Here is a 14,922-nt window from a genome sequence, read left to right as displayed (position 1 = left end):
AAAGCTCGTCGTTTTTTACAATGAGAGTCGAGAGTTAGCGTGCCAATCTGACTCACGATATGAAGAACGGTCGCCGTAATGAATTTCTTGTCTCTTCAACTAGACATAGACACGTGAAAGCTAGACCTTCACGTTCCTGGGTATTGCCGCTTCTACCTGCCCTCGCTGCGTCTAACCAGCCGATCTCGAATCTATTGGGACGCCCCCCCTTCGCTCTCACACCCCCCGTACCTCCCGAGAAGCAAAACAAGAGAAATATATCAAGTTGCATATTCGCGGTACTCGGACAAGACACCGACTTTTCGAGTCAGCAAGCCAATGATTGTGAAATGACGTGTACTCTCAGAGTGTACCACCCCACGACAATTTTCTTTTCGAACGACACGCTAGGTCTTAGTGAATTCGATAGACCATGCGTTCGACCGGGATAGGGTCATGATCGGTGCATGGCGGGAACTTTTCGAACTGGCAAAGGAATGGAATTGAGAAATGATATTGCAAAATTGGCGACGAAACTCAGGACTCAGACTCAAACCACGCCTAGGATCTTCAGTCAGTCGACCGTTTCCGAGTCTCACCATCGAATTAATTAACTTACTCAAAAGAAAATCTCAGTTTTTTTTAGGCAACGTAAGTTCCACAGTAAGGACAGTCTCGTCCAGGCAAAACCCAAACCTCTTGGCCCTTCCCCTGGCAGGTAGGGCAGCGTTTTCCGGGAGCCTTGAGGCAGAAAGTTAACAATACTCTATTCTCGTAGATAGACAATGGCACATACGGTCCCAGACATGTCAACTAGGGGGCAATCATGCGTAGATGTTGAGTGACAACAATGGGTAACTTGGGACTCAGAGCTGGAGTCGTGAACATAGGAGCAAGCCATTGTATGTGTATGGTCGTCTTAAGATGATGATGCTAGAATATTCTAAAAATGAGGGGAAGTCTAGCAAAGGAACGTTGGTAATTATAGTCAGGCAGATAAGGCGACGGGATGAGCGACGAAATAAACGTGGATGATGATAGATGATGAGGTATGTTCAAAGGAGACTCGGAGTCCTACGGCCGTACTTATACTTTTCTTGGGTAGGTCAACGCCCGAAACAAGGGCCGAGTAGGTGTATCGCAGGGGCAGACCAAAAAAAAATAGGACAGCTCAAATGACCACGATTGCCGCGTTGAATGCGGCTGGCGTACTTAGTGCCTGCGTGGGAAGAAAAAGTGACGGGGTGTCTGATAGTTAGGACCTGTACGTATCCGAAGCAGCACGGAATCATGTTGCGGAAGGCTCGCGGCAGAGGGGGGCCCTCGCTCTATTCGTCAGGGACACGGATTCTAAGGCGATGTAATAATACTACTATCAGGTCTAATTCTGAGCAATATCCCGGCAAAAAGCACCATTGTGGTGACTGAGCCCGATGCGTCCAGCCATGCTTCGATAGGGGAGAGGTACGGTGATCTGAATTTTCTGACAAGACACAAACCCATTAAGTGGGGTTTGATATCGAGGGCAGGAAACGTGGGACACAAGTAGGCCGTGGACCTCTTGGCACCTGAATGACATCTGTTTCGTCAGTGCGGATATGGCGTCAGAAGACTATTGGGCTGGTGTTAAGAGCGAAGGCAGATCGTGACTGTCAGTAAGTGTATGTTGTATGCGGGTGGTGTATGTATGTTTGAAGGGTGTGTGTGGGCCAGTACGCCAGAGAAGTCTGGACATTTCAGGTCAGACAGGGCGAGTTGAGAAAAAAAAAGCAAAAAACAGGGATAATCTGTACCGCCAACTACGGTGGTCATCAACCGGGTTGGCGGGTACTCGGGCCCGTCGGGAGATTTCTTTCATTCTTCATTCTTTTTTCTACTTTGTTGTTTTAGGGAGATCGTATGTGGGGAGATATATATCTAGGTAGAGTAGGGAAGAGAGACAAAAAAAGGACAAAAAGAGAACAATGAAACAGAAGGGACAGAGGTAGGAAGATCGAGACAAGGGGAGGATAATTAGGTAAGGTGTTTTGAAAGTTACGGATTACGGATATTTTACATACCTACCCTTACCACCTGGTAAAGTTACATGGTAAATGGTAAAAGTAAGGATGATAGGTAGTTGATATTGGGACCCCTATAGGTAGTATATACTAGTACTAGGTACCGCCATGTGTAGCTAGGTACATAATGTATGATATGCATGTACGTGGTACCTTACGCATGAGAATATGTACGTATGTGTGCATGTAGGTACATTAAGTATGCATGTATGGGCAATACATACATTGGAATGTATAATATATAGATTGTCAACCTCTTAAATGGGTGAAAATCATCCCAGTATCCGGGGTTGCCAAGTTTGCTTGATCCAAGCGCTCGGAACCCCCCGCGTGTGAAAAAGACATGAAGTTGCATGGCAATGGGACAGATCAATATCGAATATTGGGAGATGGGGAATGGGAAAAAAGAAAAGGGAATTCAGATATCGAATGGTGGATGATCCATATGTAATTAAGTAGCATAGACCTTCTCCAAAGAGGACCCCCTTTTTAGCGCCCCTGTAACGACCTGTGCGACCATACGCTCCAGTGGTGAGTTTTTTCCCCGTAGAAAGCGCCTCCTAACGAACCTCACTAACACTAACAGGAAACCACGAACGCCAACTTTAAGCCTTCACTATTTTTCACTTTACGCTTTTCCGTCCGACTTCAACCTTTCAACTTTCTCACATCTTCTAACTTTGTACTAAGTCTAGCTGAGCATACGTGAGATATTTCAAAAATGGCCGACGTTTCATCACTCGTTTTCACGGGAGCAGGTTTTTTTTGCCATCGTTGGGCTCAAGAATGGGAAGCGGGAAGCCGCCAAAAACTACTTCCAGAACCTCCAGCGGCCGTTGGAACCCTGATTCGATCCCATGCGCGTCACGACGCACGTTTTTTTTCTCAACGCCCTGTCTCCCCTTGAATGCAAAACTAGCGTAGCATATCTAGTAAAAAGCAGACGCCGATTCGTTCATGACCCTGTCACTCTTCCCGTACTACCGCTGCAAAGTATACGCGACTATCTCGTTGTCGAATACTGTTGATATCATTGCTACCCTTTGCCGGAGCTGCTCACCAAGTCTAGTGTTTCTAGAGGGATCTTGTCGTGGTGGCTTTTGGTCCCCGTCCCACAACTGACTCCTATTGCAACCAACCAAGCCAAGTTTGCCTCCGCAGATGGCAGGTAACAGGCAAACGATTGATTTTATTTTTATCCTCAATTATTCGTTCTTGTTTTTAGAACCCTCATAGACCAGATTGGGCCGCCTTGTGTCTCGGGACCGCATTCCTTTTGTGGAGATGCGGTTGTGCTGCTGTCTATAGTGGCAGATCTCATACGTGTTCGGCAAGAGAATAATACAATATAGAGGTGTCTAGGTTGATATCTGGTGCGAAATAACCCGATTGACGAGCTGGGAACTTCAAAGTTCATTACGTTGTAAGTAGCTACAGGCATTAGGTAAGAAGCCCTCTCCCGTTGCCTAAAGGAGAAAGTCGATTAATGGGGTTCCCCCTTAGGTTTTATCACTACCGCTAGGTACAGCTACCGTCGAGAGCCCTCGAACTCGTCCCCTACTTCGTCATTCCGGTAGGGCCTAGGTAGTTTGATCGAACGATGTCTCTGCTGACTTTATATACCAGCTCCCACCCGACAAGGGGGGGTCTATCATATGTCGCGGAGCCAACTCCTTCTGGCGTCTTCTTCTCTGTGCCTGTCACCCTCAGGGCCTCCTCACGACATGCAGAACCGGACTCGTGAGCCCCACAAAGTAACCACATGAGCTGGCATACATGAAGCCTTTCCCGGTGGATACTAGCCCATTCAACCGAGCGAGTCCCGCGAATTGTTTCTGAGGAGGTAGTATCCTTGAGCCCGGCGTATCAATCTCTGCGGTCACTAATTCATTGGCCCCCTTCTCTTGCCCGCCCACCGACTCGCGACTTTTCTGGCTGCTAAGATCGTCCGCTTAGCCGGCGATCCACCCATATTGGCACTCGTTAGACCGCTTGGGGGAAACGTTGGGCAAGAAAATGAACAATGCATAGGCCTATCTAGATTGATTTATCAACTACTAATAAAAGCAGTCAGGGAGGACGCCTTCAACTAAAGAAGACCGCTAGCCAGGTTTTTGGAGATCGACGGCTCGGGCTTAGCTGACACAGCGGCATAGGGAGCTTCGAAGATTCGTAGTCCTTTCGTCGAGGCCACGGCATCGCATCACGCGCGGCCGCCAAGACCGCTCAGGGCGAACAGCGCTCGAATCTAGTGCTGTGGCCAATAACCGGGGCACTACATGGGCGATACTTGGGCTTATTACAGAATTGATTTCTTAGCGACTCGTTCAAGAGCCGCAAACCGTATTCTCCGTGTTCACCTTCAACGCTTACTATCGTGGTGGTCTCGCCATTCTGCATGCGCGACCCCGTTATTCATCATAACGGAGTTTATGCTAGCGGGGGGTCCTTGCAGGTTTCATCATATCGGATGCGTCTTTAACCCGGTATTGTGCATCGTCTGGTCGCGGTTTAAAAAGTGACAGGTCACAACTCACCAAAATATGCCTCCCCTCTCCCCCTAGACTAGCTGCAACTAGGCTTGACAAGCAATTAGTCGTGCAATTCGGCTATCGCGATATTCAAAATGGCATGCAGCAACGCTTGCGGATCCCTAGGTTCCACACGCGAGACTAATAAGGTCATTGGACTTCGAAGACGTGCATCGCATCACCGCTCCCGGCTTGCTTTGAGATTCAACTCTCGGGATCCTTAACACCTGTCACCTCTGTCAGCTCTTAGCGCTCAATACTCCGCCGCCGATCAGCAGAAATAGGGCTAATGTGTTAACAACGCTACCGCAAATCAACGCGCATGTGTGCACTCGCTATCCTAAGAATCCCATCTAGCTTAAGATTAATCGTCCGATCTTTTCGGTACATTTGGAGCTCCGCTTTGTCAATCCTCACCCCCCAGCCGACGGCCACGCGGTGGCAGCAGCAGCAATAATAGCAACGGCAACGACAATAACGACGACCACGACGACAACACAACAACACCGGAAATGCGCATACTCTAATATTTCGCTTACCTGCGCCGGCTGCCGAACAAGTCATAATGAAAATAAAAAGCAAACTAAATTACATATTACATATTGCATTTATTTTGCTTACTAGCTAAATACCTAACGAAAGGCAAGCCGGTCAAGGCTAACCGCAAACAGACAATTCAAGGGCTCACTGATACCGGCGTGGTGCATCCTTGACGACGCCACTTGATCTGTTCACCGTCCGTGGGTTTGGGCCTTATCCCTGTTTTCCATTACAAAGGTTCGGCGACACCAAAGGGAACTTGCAGGACTACGGCGTACGGAACCACTACGCTGGGACGAATGAGACGACGATCGTGTTCCTAGTTTCGAGCATCATGCCCCACTGTCGACCTCAAGATAATAGCTGCCGTCTCATTGAATCGCTTCCTCGAAGATTCCCCCCTCGACTAAAAATGGACGCCTGGACTTCCCGACCAATATCATCGCCTTTATCATCTCCAAGGACGTCATATCTTAATTTGTAGAGTAAGGCACGAGCTACGTGCAGCCTAACAGCTTTCAAGCATGTGACATTACTTTCTAATAGGGGTATGCCTATTCCGCCATCGGCTCTTGGACACATAAACCTATTTTGGCGATGATGTTCTGGCCACCAAACCTCAGGTCATTTGCTATGCCGACTCAGCTACAGCCTAGCCGACTAGGTAGTAAATATTCCCCAATGAAACCCTGACTAGCAAGCCATGACGACGAAATCGACGGATACAGCCGACATGTAGCGTTGTTCCAATCCATCCTCCCTGAGCCTGCGCCATAACCATTAGCGCGACCTGGAATGACATGTTATCTGTTTCGGCATGCGTCCAAAACAGCATCTACATGAGAAATACGCGCCGCCAAACGGCAGCTTGACTTAGACATCGTAACACAGCAGAGAAAAAAGCGTTGAGCTTCTATGCCTTAACGGAAATTGGCATACAAACAATGTGGCACCGCCTTCGGTCCGGTCTTGACAACTGTCTACCACGTTGGGTAGTGTCTCTCTTGATGATTTTCTCCATGCAGATCTCGTCAGCCGTTAGCACGGAGTGTTGTCACGAATTGACTCACAACAGAAACTGCTAATCAGTGCAGGATTGGATAGAATATAAGCATTGCTACTACAACACGCCATTCCGCTGTCATCGACCGAGTCCCTACTTGCAGGATCCGTTTTCAGCCATGGCAATGCTAACCTAGACTAGCTATGACATAACCACCGTCGATATCCTTCACGATGTCTCAACTAGGATGTGCCAAGGCAGCTTGATTTGTGAAATATAAGGTCGCTTTGACGTGAGGCGCTGGCCAGTGCGGTGCTGACAAGTTCAAAAGCAACGTTTTCTTTCGGTGATCAACTCCATGACAGGGACGAATGCCACGCACCGAGGCCCGCTCTCCTTCTCGCTCGTGCCGAAATAGGCGTCAAAAAAATACTAAACCGTACCTGTCAGCCATTGCAACTGGGGGTATCATCTCGTCCAGTAGCATGGCGAAAGCAATTAACCTTAAGGCTAGCCAACCCACCATTAAGCTCGGCTATTCGATTACCGTAGCAGTTGATCTACCCTAGGAAATCTTTAGACTTCCCCTGGTTTCTAGAAGAAGGACCTGATATATAACAAGCAGCATCTATTGGTTACACGAACGCCGGTGAGTGGTCGGTTCACGACCGACTGACGTTTTCCCTCTGCCCAGATCCTCTGAGATCTCGCATCGTAACGTTGCTGCATCAGCCAGCACGAAGTTCGACCCGCCATATACCAGGGGTCTTGATAATACACGTCCAGCAAGCATTAGTCGGATTGAGGTCCGCCAACCAACGAAAGAGTTGCATATGTAATATGTTCACGTACAGGAACGAGACGCGATATAGGAATATCACGTTAAGGTGAAGCATACATCTACCCGTTCATACGCATATGCATATGCTTGTACCGGGACATCGCGAGATTATACCTACCGACTTCGAACAACTCGAACACTCGATGCCGCGAAAGACAGATGGCGCTGGTTGGTTGCGAATAGTGTAATCGGAGCCTTACGTGCGAATGACTTGCGAGACGGGATTTCGAGTTGTTACTTAGGTACTTACAAGGTGAACTACTGCCGAATGAAAAGAAAGGGGGAAATATGGCGGAAGAGAAGTAGACATTATGTGAGCCTCATGACGTGGTAGGACCCTGTTTCTGAACGCCTCTATCTTTCACCGAAATGGGGGCGGGCCGCCACACGGAAATCGTTTCCTTGTCATCGCTCGCATGCATCTACACATGAACAGGGAGGACCCTTGATATAAGGGTTGTAAACAGCCTCCCTATATCAAACGGCTGCCTAGACTTCTTGGTAGTTTATGAAGCATTCATGGGCATAGTTAAGCTAAGGGAACCCTAGATATCGACTACGGACTAAGCTAGCGGCAATGACCAACGCCTCAACGGATGCCAGGTCTCATTCGCATCTACTTGGTTGCCTCCTAAAGAACAAACGGCTTCTTCGCAATACGAACCCACATCTTAACTCCGACCTCAAATACATCGTCAAGAAGCACGCTAGAAGAAGGAAATACAAGGAAACCAAGCTAAGAAATTAGGGAAGAAAAAGCAAATAGATTATTAATCAGCCCAGACGTGGGTACCCATCGTACTCATCTATTCTTCCCGTCCCACCGCCCTCTTTCGCAGGGTTAGGGTTCTAACGGTTAACGGGTACACCCGCCGTCTCAGCCAGCCCCTGTAGGGGACGGTGAAATAAGATCCAGACACGAATGAAGTAACCCGCTACCCGAGAATTGGTAGGATCCTAGGCAGGTACCTAGATACGCTCTTACGGCTAAACTTGCTGTATATTCCCCACAGTATCAAGTCAGATATCCAGAATTGATACACTTAGATCTATAACTTCGACGCTAGATTTGTCTATCGAGTACCTAGCACGATGAATCGTATTCATGCGCACGTAGGACCGTCGGGGCATGCATCCTACTTCCCCGGTGTCACCGAAGAAGACGTAAGAAGTATAATAACTAATAAGCCAAGATGTTATGGGTAAATAGGGGGCTTGGTCAAGCCGTCGTAGTACTTGGCAGCTAGGAAAACCTCGTGTCAAAATTGGCAGCGTCGGATTCGACTACATACTCCAGACCTACCTATCTACCTATTACATGTCTTAAATGCATCAGATTTACCTAGAACTGGTTATGGGGAGTTAATTGACAAGAATTGATTTACTACTTCGAACCGAAGCTTCTCCCCTACTGAACAATACAGTGAGTGATGGTGACGTTCTTAGAGCCTATAATTTCGCTTCCGCCGACCACGTGGTTGGAGTGTTAATCAAGAGTCGTCCCTCCTGCAGATTATAAACGCCATTGCCACTTCGTTAACCCAAATCTTGAAATCTTGAACCCGGCAAACTTGATTTCATATCCATCGATCAGGCCAACTACACGCGGCGACAGCGATATCTACGAACCCCCACTATACCTAAGCTAAACGCGTCGAGCCTCAAAACTACCTATGTCTTACGTACGTCTAGATTGATCTGGGGCTCATTCCTTGCCCGTCTTCTCTTTCCCCTTCACCCTCTTGTTACCAAAACCCATTACTAGTATCGTTAGTAGTCAAATCAGAGTCAGCGAAGCCTGTCAACAAGCACATTTCCGTGACACAGGAATCGTGCTCATACACATGGATTCCCATGTCTCTTGGGCTGTCCTCATATGATATCTGCGCAAGGCCCGGATGAAGTACGCCATCCGCGATCGAAATCTTGAGATCTGTCCCTCACCAAGTCGTCGGCTCGAGATATGCAAATCGGTAGGCACATACTTAACTACACACCTCCGGCGAGGTGGGGGAGGGGGGAAGGAGGGCAGGCGCTCGATAGCGGACGAGGCCTAGCAAAGAAAAAAGAAAAAAAACGCGAATCGAGCTCAGTCAGGGATGTTGAACATAACCGATGCCCAAACCGCGTCCAGGGATCCCGAGATCGAAGAGTCGGCAATGGCGTGATAATTGCGGTACGTACGTAGGATAACCTAGGTTAGGTTAGGTTAGGTAGGTAGTTAGATAAGCTTGGGAGGGAAGAAGTAAAAAAAAAAACACCTTGCGAGCCTAGAATGCCGTCGACTTCAACTTCTGATTTTTTTCCTTGTGATGGGATGACTACCTCCTTTCGAGGTCGGCGTCGATATCTACGCCAGAGGCGTACAAAGTCCTACGTGCTTATCCTACCCCCGTGTTTTGAGATCGAACAACCTAGGTACCTATCTAGATAAAAGTCATTGAAAGCGCCTATTTGCTAATGACAACGAGGCCTGTCATGAAATGGCATGATCGTAAATATGTCTAAGCCATCTAGGGTATGCCGGGCCAGCCCCTTTTCATGTATGTACTCCCCAGGTATCTAGGCGGCATCTAAATAGTTTGCGAAGATAGACTACTAGATAGACGGAAGCACAGAGATAGGCAACTACCTACCTAGTCACCCAAGCTGACGAAAGCTGAAGTGACGATTCCCGGAATCATGTAGCACACATGACGTAGCTGGCGCATGTTCTGGAAGAGGCTCTGTAGCGATTCTTATCTTAGGTATCTACCGATTCGCCCTATCCTGTCCTATCGAACCTATTACTCTTCCCCCATCCATTTATTCATTGCTTATCTCTTGCTTCGTTCCAAGTGTTGCCCTCTTCCTTTCACGAGGTAACGAGAGCTAAGCCTAGCCATCTTTTTCCGTCGGGGTCTGGTCTGGTCTGTCGACACGAGCCAACCCGAAACGGCACGCGTCAAACCAACGATAAGAAGAAACGTTTTTCGTTGTTCCGGGTATCCCTATCATGCGATGATATAAAAAAAATCTAGAACAAAAGTCCGGACTAAACAATAACTATCCAAACACTGCCGATGCGACTCCAGATATATGACGAAGAAGAAAGAAAATGGGTGAAGAACCTTTGCGGTCATACGTGAGAAAAATAAAATAAATATCATCTGATAATGCTGATTCCTTATCCCTTTAGCAGCATCCGGACTTGTGGCTGCTGTACGCCTGACATACCCTAACTAGTCCTGTTACACCCGAAACAGAAGAGAAAAAGAAGCGCCGATCAGAATAAATGCTGTGATGCCCAAACCGTGTTTTCCCAATACAATCTACCACAGATTTTCGCCGGGAACCTAATCCCCCAGGGTTTGATACGTGGTTTGTTGAATGGTTGCTAGTGGTTGGGTGAAGGTGGGTTTTGAACTCGGAAATAGGACACCGAGATGTTGAGAAAGAAAGAAAAAGATATGACTCGTGGTTTTTGACAGATGCGGTCACACACGGAAGGCGACCGTGAGCCGCCAAACTGATAACCCGCGGTCGGCGCTGTACACGACTGTTTTGCTATAACCTCTGATTTCGCTCGTCTACGCGAAACAGGGTTAACGAAAGTTTTTCACCACGCGGATGAGGAGAACTCCTTGGGTCTTGTTGCCATTGGCATCCAAAAGGTGAACAAAGCGGTAACCCGTCGCCAGACGGTCAAGGCGGATGCATGCCCAGCCAGCGGAAGGGTCGTGGAGTGACACAAGCCGCCGCGCGTCGTCCTCGACCTTAAACCTAGATAGAATATTCGTAAGCTAGGATTCGTGGACAAATCGGGATCTTCAGGAACGCCCCAGGATGTGACAGACTAAGAAAGGACCCGCAAGTTACACGACCGACAAACAAGACGCTAAGAAGAACAGTCCGATGAACATGGGCAACTGGAAGATGGGGGCTAAAGCTGGAAACCGGGAGCTGAAAAGGTTCGGTCCGTTCCCGTGAAGAACCATGAGAACTGCTGGCGGACTGTCATATCTCACTTTCTCACTTCCGTTGTTCGACGGGTGATTGCACATGCAAGTTCAGCCGCCGGCTCGTCCCCGGCTCGGAACACGTGATTCATTGGCCGTATAAATGCAATATGAAAACCCGACCGCTCGGTTTCGGATATGTAGGTATCCTTCCGGCCGGATGTTGTAGTAAGGGAAATTTGGTGAATGTGAAAACGTAAAGAGAAAGGGGAGCATGGTAGGAATCCTTACCTAACAAAGCTGAGCTGTTCGATGACTTTGTGGACACCCAAGAATTGGAGATCGTTTTTGACGGAACTGAAGTCCGGATGATCCGTCTTCCCAGCCGCGGTTTTCTGCTTGAGGTCACATTCGCGCACCTTACCGCTCCCTTCGAGAAAAGACCCAAGCCGTTCTTCCGCCTTTTCGACGTGTAATTCACACTTGACCAGGGGCCTCAAGGATCTGGAGTTGCTGCTATCAACTCCCTCAGGTAGCGGAATGTGCTGGCCAGCGAGTATCGTAATCATTAGATCTAAGGAAGTGTGATGAGGAGGATCAACTTCCTGGCCCGGCCACACGTCTTCGCTGCGGTAGCCGGGCGGCTTCAGTACCCATCCGTGCTCGCCTGAAAACATAGCTTCGTTAAGCATCATGCCCTCATCCCAAGATTGCCAATTCATGGCCACCATCTGTACACCTTTGCGCCAAAATTGTGTAGGGTCAGGATTAGATGAGTCCCAACGAAGGCCTTTAGGATAGGCACGCATGAAAAAATGTCGATTATGGTAAAACAGCTCGTGGTGTTTGGAAACCACGAGTTCTAATATCTTATTCTCACTTATAGAGAAGATGTGTGATGGGCTTTTGGCAGCAGGCGATTCAAAATTTGTGAAGTGCTCGCTGTGGGTATATATAGCAAGAGCGCTGAGACTTTCGCATATAGGCACCTTAGGCTTCTTCGCGCCATTAGGGAAGGCAGGTCTGTCGTCTTCTGATCCGGATGCATCGTCGTCGATTGTTGAGTTCGGAGCTAACGTTGACATGGTCGCTGGATCTAAAGATGATGCCTTTTTGACTTTGATGAGTATTTTGTTGAGCAATTCCTCTAATCTGGGCATCCGACCATTTGGACAGGTCTCGTAAGGCTGGTCGACCAGTACTCCGGCCCATTCTTCCTTCATTATTTTCACCATAGATTCTTGTTGCTCCTGATCAGCGTGGACTTCTAAGCTCACAATGATGGGTAAACTGGTTGTCTCAAAGCCAACTTCTCGAATTGCCCTGCACACCTCGCGGAACCCAACGGGTGCAGTAAATGTATAGCCGTGCATCACAATTGGTTCATCTGGGGGTAATGATGGCCTAGACCTTAAAGACGAACGTTCTACATCGAGTTCGCGAGCGAGAGAAGCTGGATCGAGACCACCGCCGATCTCGCGGCCGAAGGGCGGCGGCGTCAGTTCGGATTTGCTGCATCTAGGGCTGTGGCTGTGAACTTTCTCAACCCCTAACTTCTGTCGAGTCCTCTCAATTGTCTCTTCTACTGTGCCCTTAAAATGAGCAGCAGCAGTATGTAAACTTCCGCCGGAGAGGTGACGAACATGTTCGAATCTCGAAACTGGTTTTGCCGACGCGTCTCGTGGATGATCGGGGGTTGAGCTTTGCGAATCTCCATTCCATACATCTATCTCTATGCATCTGCATCCTCTTCTCAGGACGCGTCTGTATGCGTCTGCTGTACTCCGACCGGCCAATTGGTTGCCAGATAGATATGTATTGTGACTGCTACTAATAAAATAGTTGCTAATAGGTTTCGAGAGATCCTTGGTTTCGGGGCAGGCGGGCTTTTCCGCTTCGAGGCTAAATTGGAGCCACCATACTTCAAGGAATTTCTCAAAGTTGTATTTCTCCTCTGTTAAAACGTCTGAAAAGGGAAGATTCTCGCCCTGCACACCCTCGAGGAAGTTCGCAAAAGCTTTGCGAGATAGAGTGGACTCTCCTCGACGTAATGAATCGTAGAGTTTCCGCAAGTGTCGCTGGATGGCGGCGCTGAGGTAAACCTCCTTCTTTCCCCCTTGAAAATGTACGACGGTTGGCGCGACAAACGAAGCCAAAGCAATTGCTCGTTTAAGAGCTTTCATCGAATTGGTACCGAGTTCGGAATTCAGAGTGAGGCGGCGACGCATCGTATTCGCGTGCCTCGGGGTCGCTTCGGTCGGTCGTTTACGCATCTTGGATATGTTGATCAGTATTCGCCTATAAGCTCGTATTCAAATATGACGTAAATAAGGAAATCCTGCGTCCAAGTTATGATGTCAACTTACAGTGAAACACATCGGATCAGTAACAACGAATTGATTAAGTTATTCCCCGATATGCCAGGTGCTATTGTCTCGTTTGTGCTCCCGCTGAGCAAGAGAAGGGGTCGTTAAAGACCATTAGGGGTGGGAGGTTCGTCGCCCGTCCAGAAGGGCTTCGAGGCGATAATCCACGTTCCAAGTAAGATAAGGATAGTCTATGCTTGGGGGATTATGATGATGAGTTTGTAGAGTGAGATTGCTATGGGTATATGAGTCGATAGATAGATGTAAGGACGACAGATTCGAACAAATAAAGGATAAGATATGTATGCATGGGAGAGTAGGACAAAGGAGGGATTGTGAAATGAAGAGAAATGCAAAAATTAAAGGGTCCAGGTTCAAGTTATTGATTCTTCAGGTTCAGCTACGGGCATGGGTGTAGCCTCATCCCAGCAGTCCCAAATAGAAGCACAAACCGGGGCCCCCGCTACTTAGCAGCTCTGAGAGGCTAGAACAGAGCCAATCCGACCGTTTTAGGGCGAGCAGATCCCTGAAGACAAGCTACCATTCGTAGGGCTGGTACCGTTGGACCGGGCCCTGCGTGTCTTGGTTTGTCCACCACCCAAGAGATCTAGTATGTAATAATAGTAAGACACACCAGACACACGCTTGTAATATGGGGCCTTTTGCACTTTGCGTCTTGGACACCTTAAAACTTCCTGAAAAACTTGGAGGAAATGAAAGATAAAAGGTTGAGACGAGGCGAGAGGTTCAATTAGATTGTAGGCGAATTGGTCAACCCTACCACGGACCCAGACCGCTACTATCGAAAGGGTTTAGGTCAGCCGTGCCGTGATCGTGGCCCATTTGGGAGGCGGAGCCTGAGGACTCATTATCAATTATTGGCCCCCAATTGATGACTGACAGCTGGAGATGGCAGAGTGGATATGCAAAGCAATGGTGTTTGAATGGACCATCGACACCCTTCTCCACCCATTGTGACGATACCATTAGCTCGTTGGATGTTCAAGGACAGCTGAAATGTAAGATGCAACTCTATGCATAATATGATTAATTTTCAGAAGCTTAAACGGTTTGAAAGGGAATGATTTGACAGAATTCGATAAGTACGACATGTTAAGTTCAAAGTGACAAACTCCGGAGCAAAGAAGAAACAAAGATGGAGAATGTCTCATATGGTAAGACGACCCGAGGCTGAAGTTGCATATTGTGCACCGATCGACCGCAAGGTGGAATGAGATGCTAGAATGCCATGGTGTTTATCAATCCGCTGCGCCTCTTTCGGTATTCCAACCGTGGTTGCACGGATCGTTCAAGATGCCGATGAAGATGTTGATAGGATGAAGTTAGAGAGTTGGGGTCCGTAAATAGTCTGTATGTATGTATGTACATGTAAGCACATTGAGCCTAGGGCATTGCAAATTGCGCTGTGCTTGCAGATGGAAGTCGCAGTGCAGTTTGGCGCAGGAAGGAGGCACTAGTATGACTAGACAGGTACAGTAGGTACGAAACCTTTGAATAGCGGGCGACACGTGAAATCGGCGGTTAAAAGGGGGGAGGGTTACCTGGGTATCTTCGTCCGACATAGCATGATGGGTCCGCTTGCGGCAATCAACACAAGGCTGCAGACCGAAAATCGACGTCACCATGCCAAATAAGACGAAAAC

At 48.2% G+C, this 14,922-nt stretch overlaps 1 protein-coding gene across 1 annotated transcript; it reads right to left on the bottom strand.

Annotated features, from left to right (window-relative positions):
* Nucleotides 1-11,088: 11,088 nt before the first annotated feature.
* On the bottom strand, nucleotides 11,089-13,652 carry F4807DRAFT_221739 (PLC-like phosphodiesterase). Its single transcript, XM_047994069.1, has 2 exons — nucleotides 13,259-13,652; nucleotides 11,089-13,165 (listed from the first exon to the last, which is right to left on the bottom strand). The coding sequence occupies exons 1-2, from the start codon at nucleotides 13,268-13,270 to the stop codon at nucleotides 11,180-11,182; spliced, it is 1,998 nt and encodes a 665-aa protein (XP_047851257.1). The 5' UTR covers nucleotides 13,271-13,652; the 3' UTR covers nucleotides 11,089-11,179.
* Nucleotides 13,653-14,922: the final 1,270 nt, after the last annotated feature.

Source organism: Annulohypoxylon truncatum, assembly GCF_022578515.1.
Source record: "Annulohypoxylon truncatum strain CBS 140777 unplaced genomic scaffold F4807scaffold_32, whole genome shotgun sequence".
Taxonomy (NCBI): Eukaryota; Fungi; Ascomycota; class Sordariomycetes; order Xylariales; family Hypoxylaceae; genus Annulohypoxylon; species Annulohypoxylon truncatum.
Note: the sequence above shows the minus strand (reverse complement) of the source record. Positions and strands in the feature narration are given on the sequence as shown.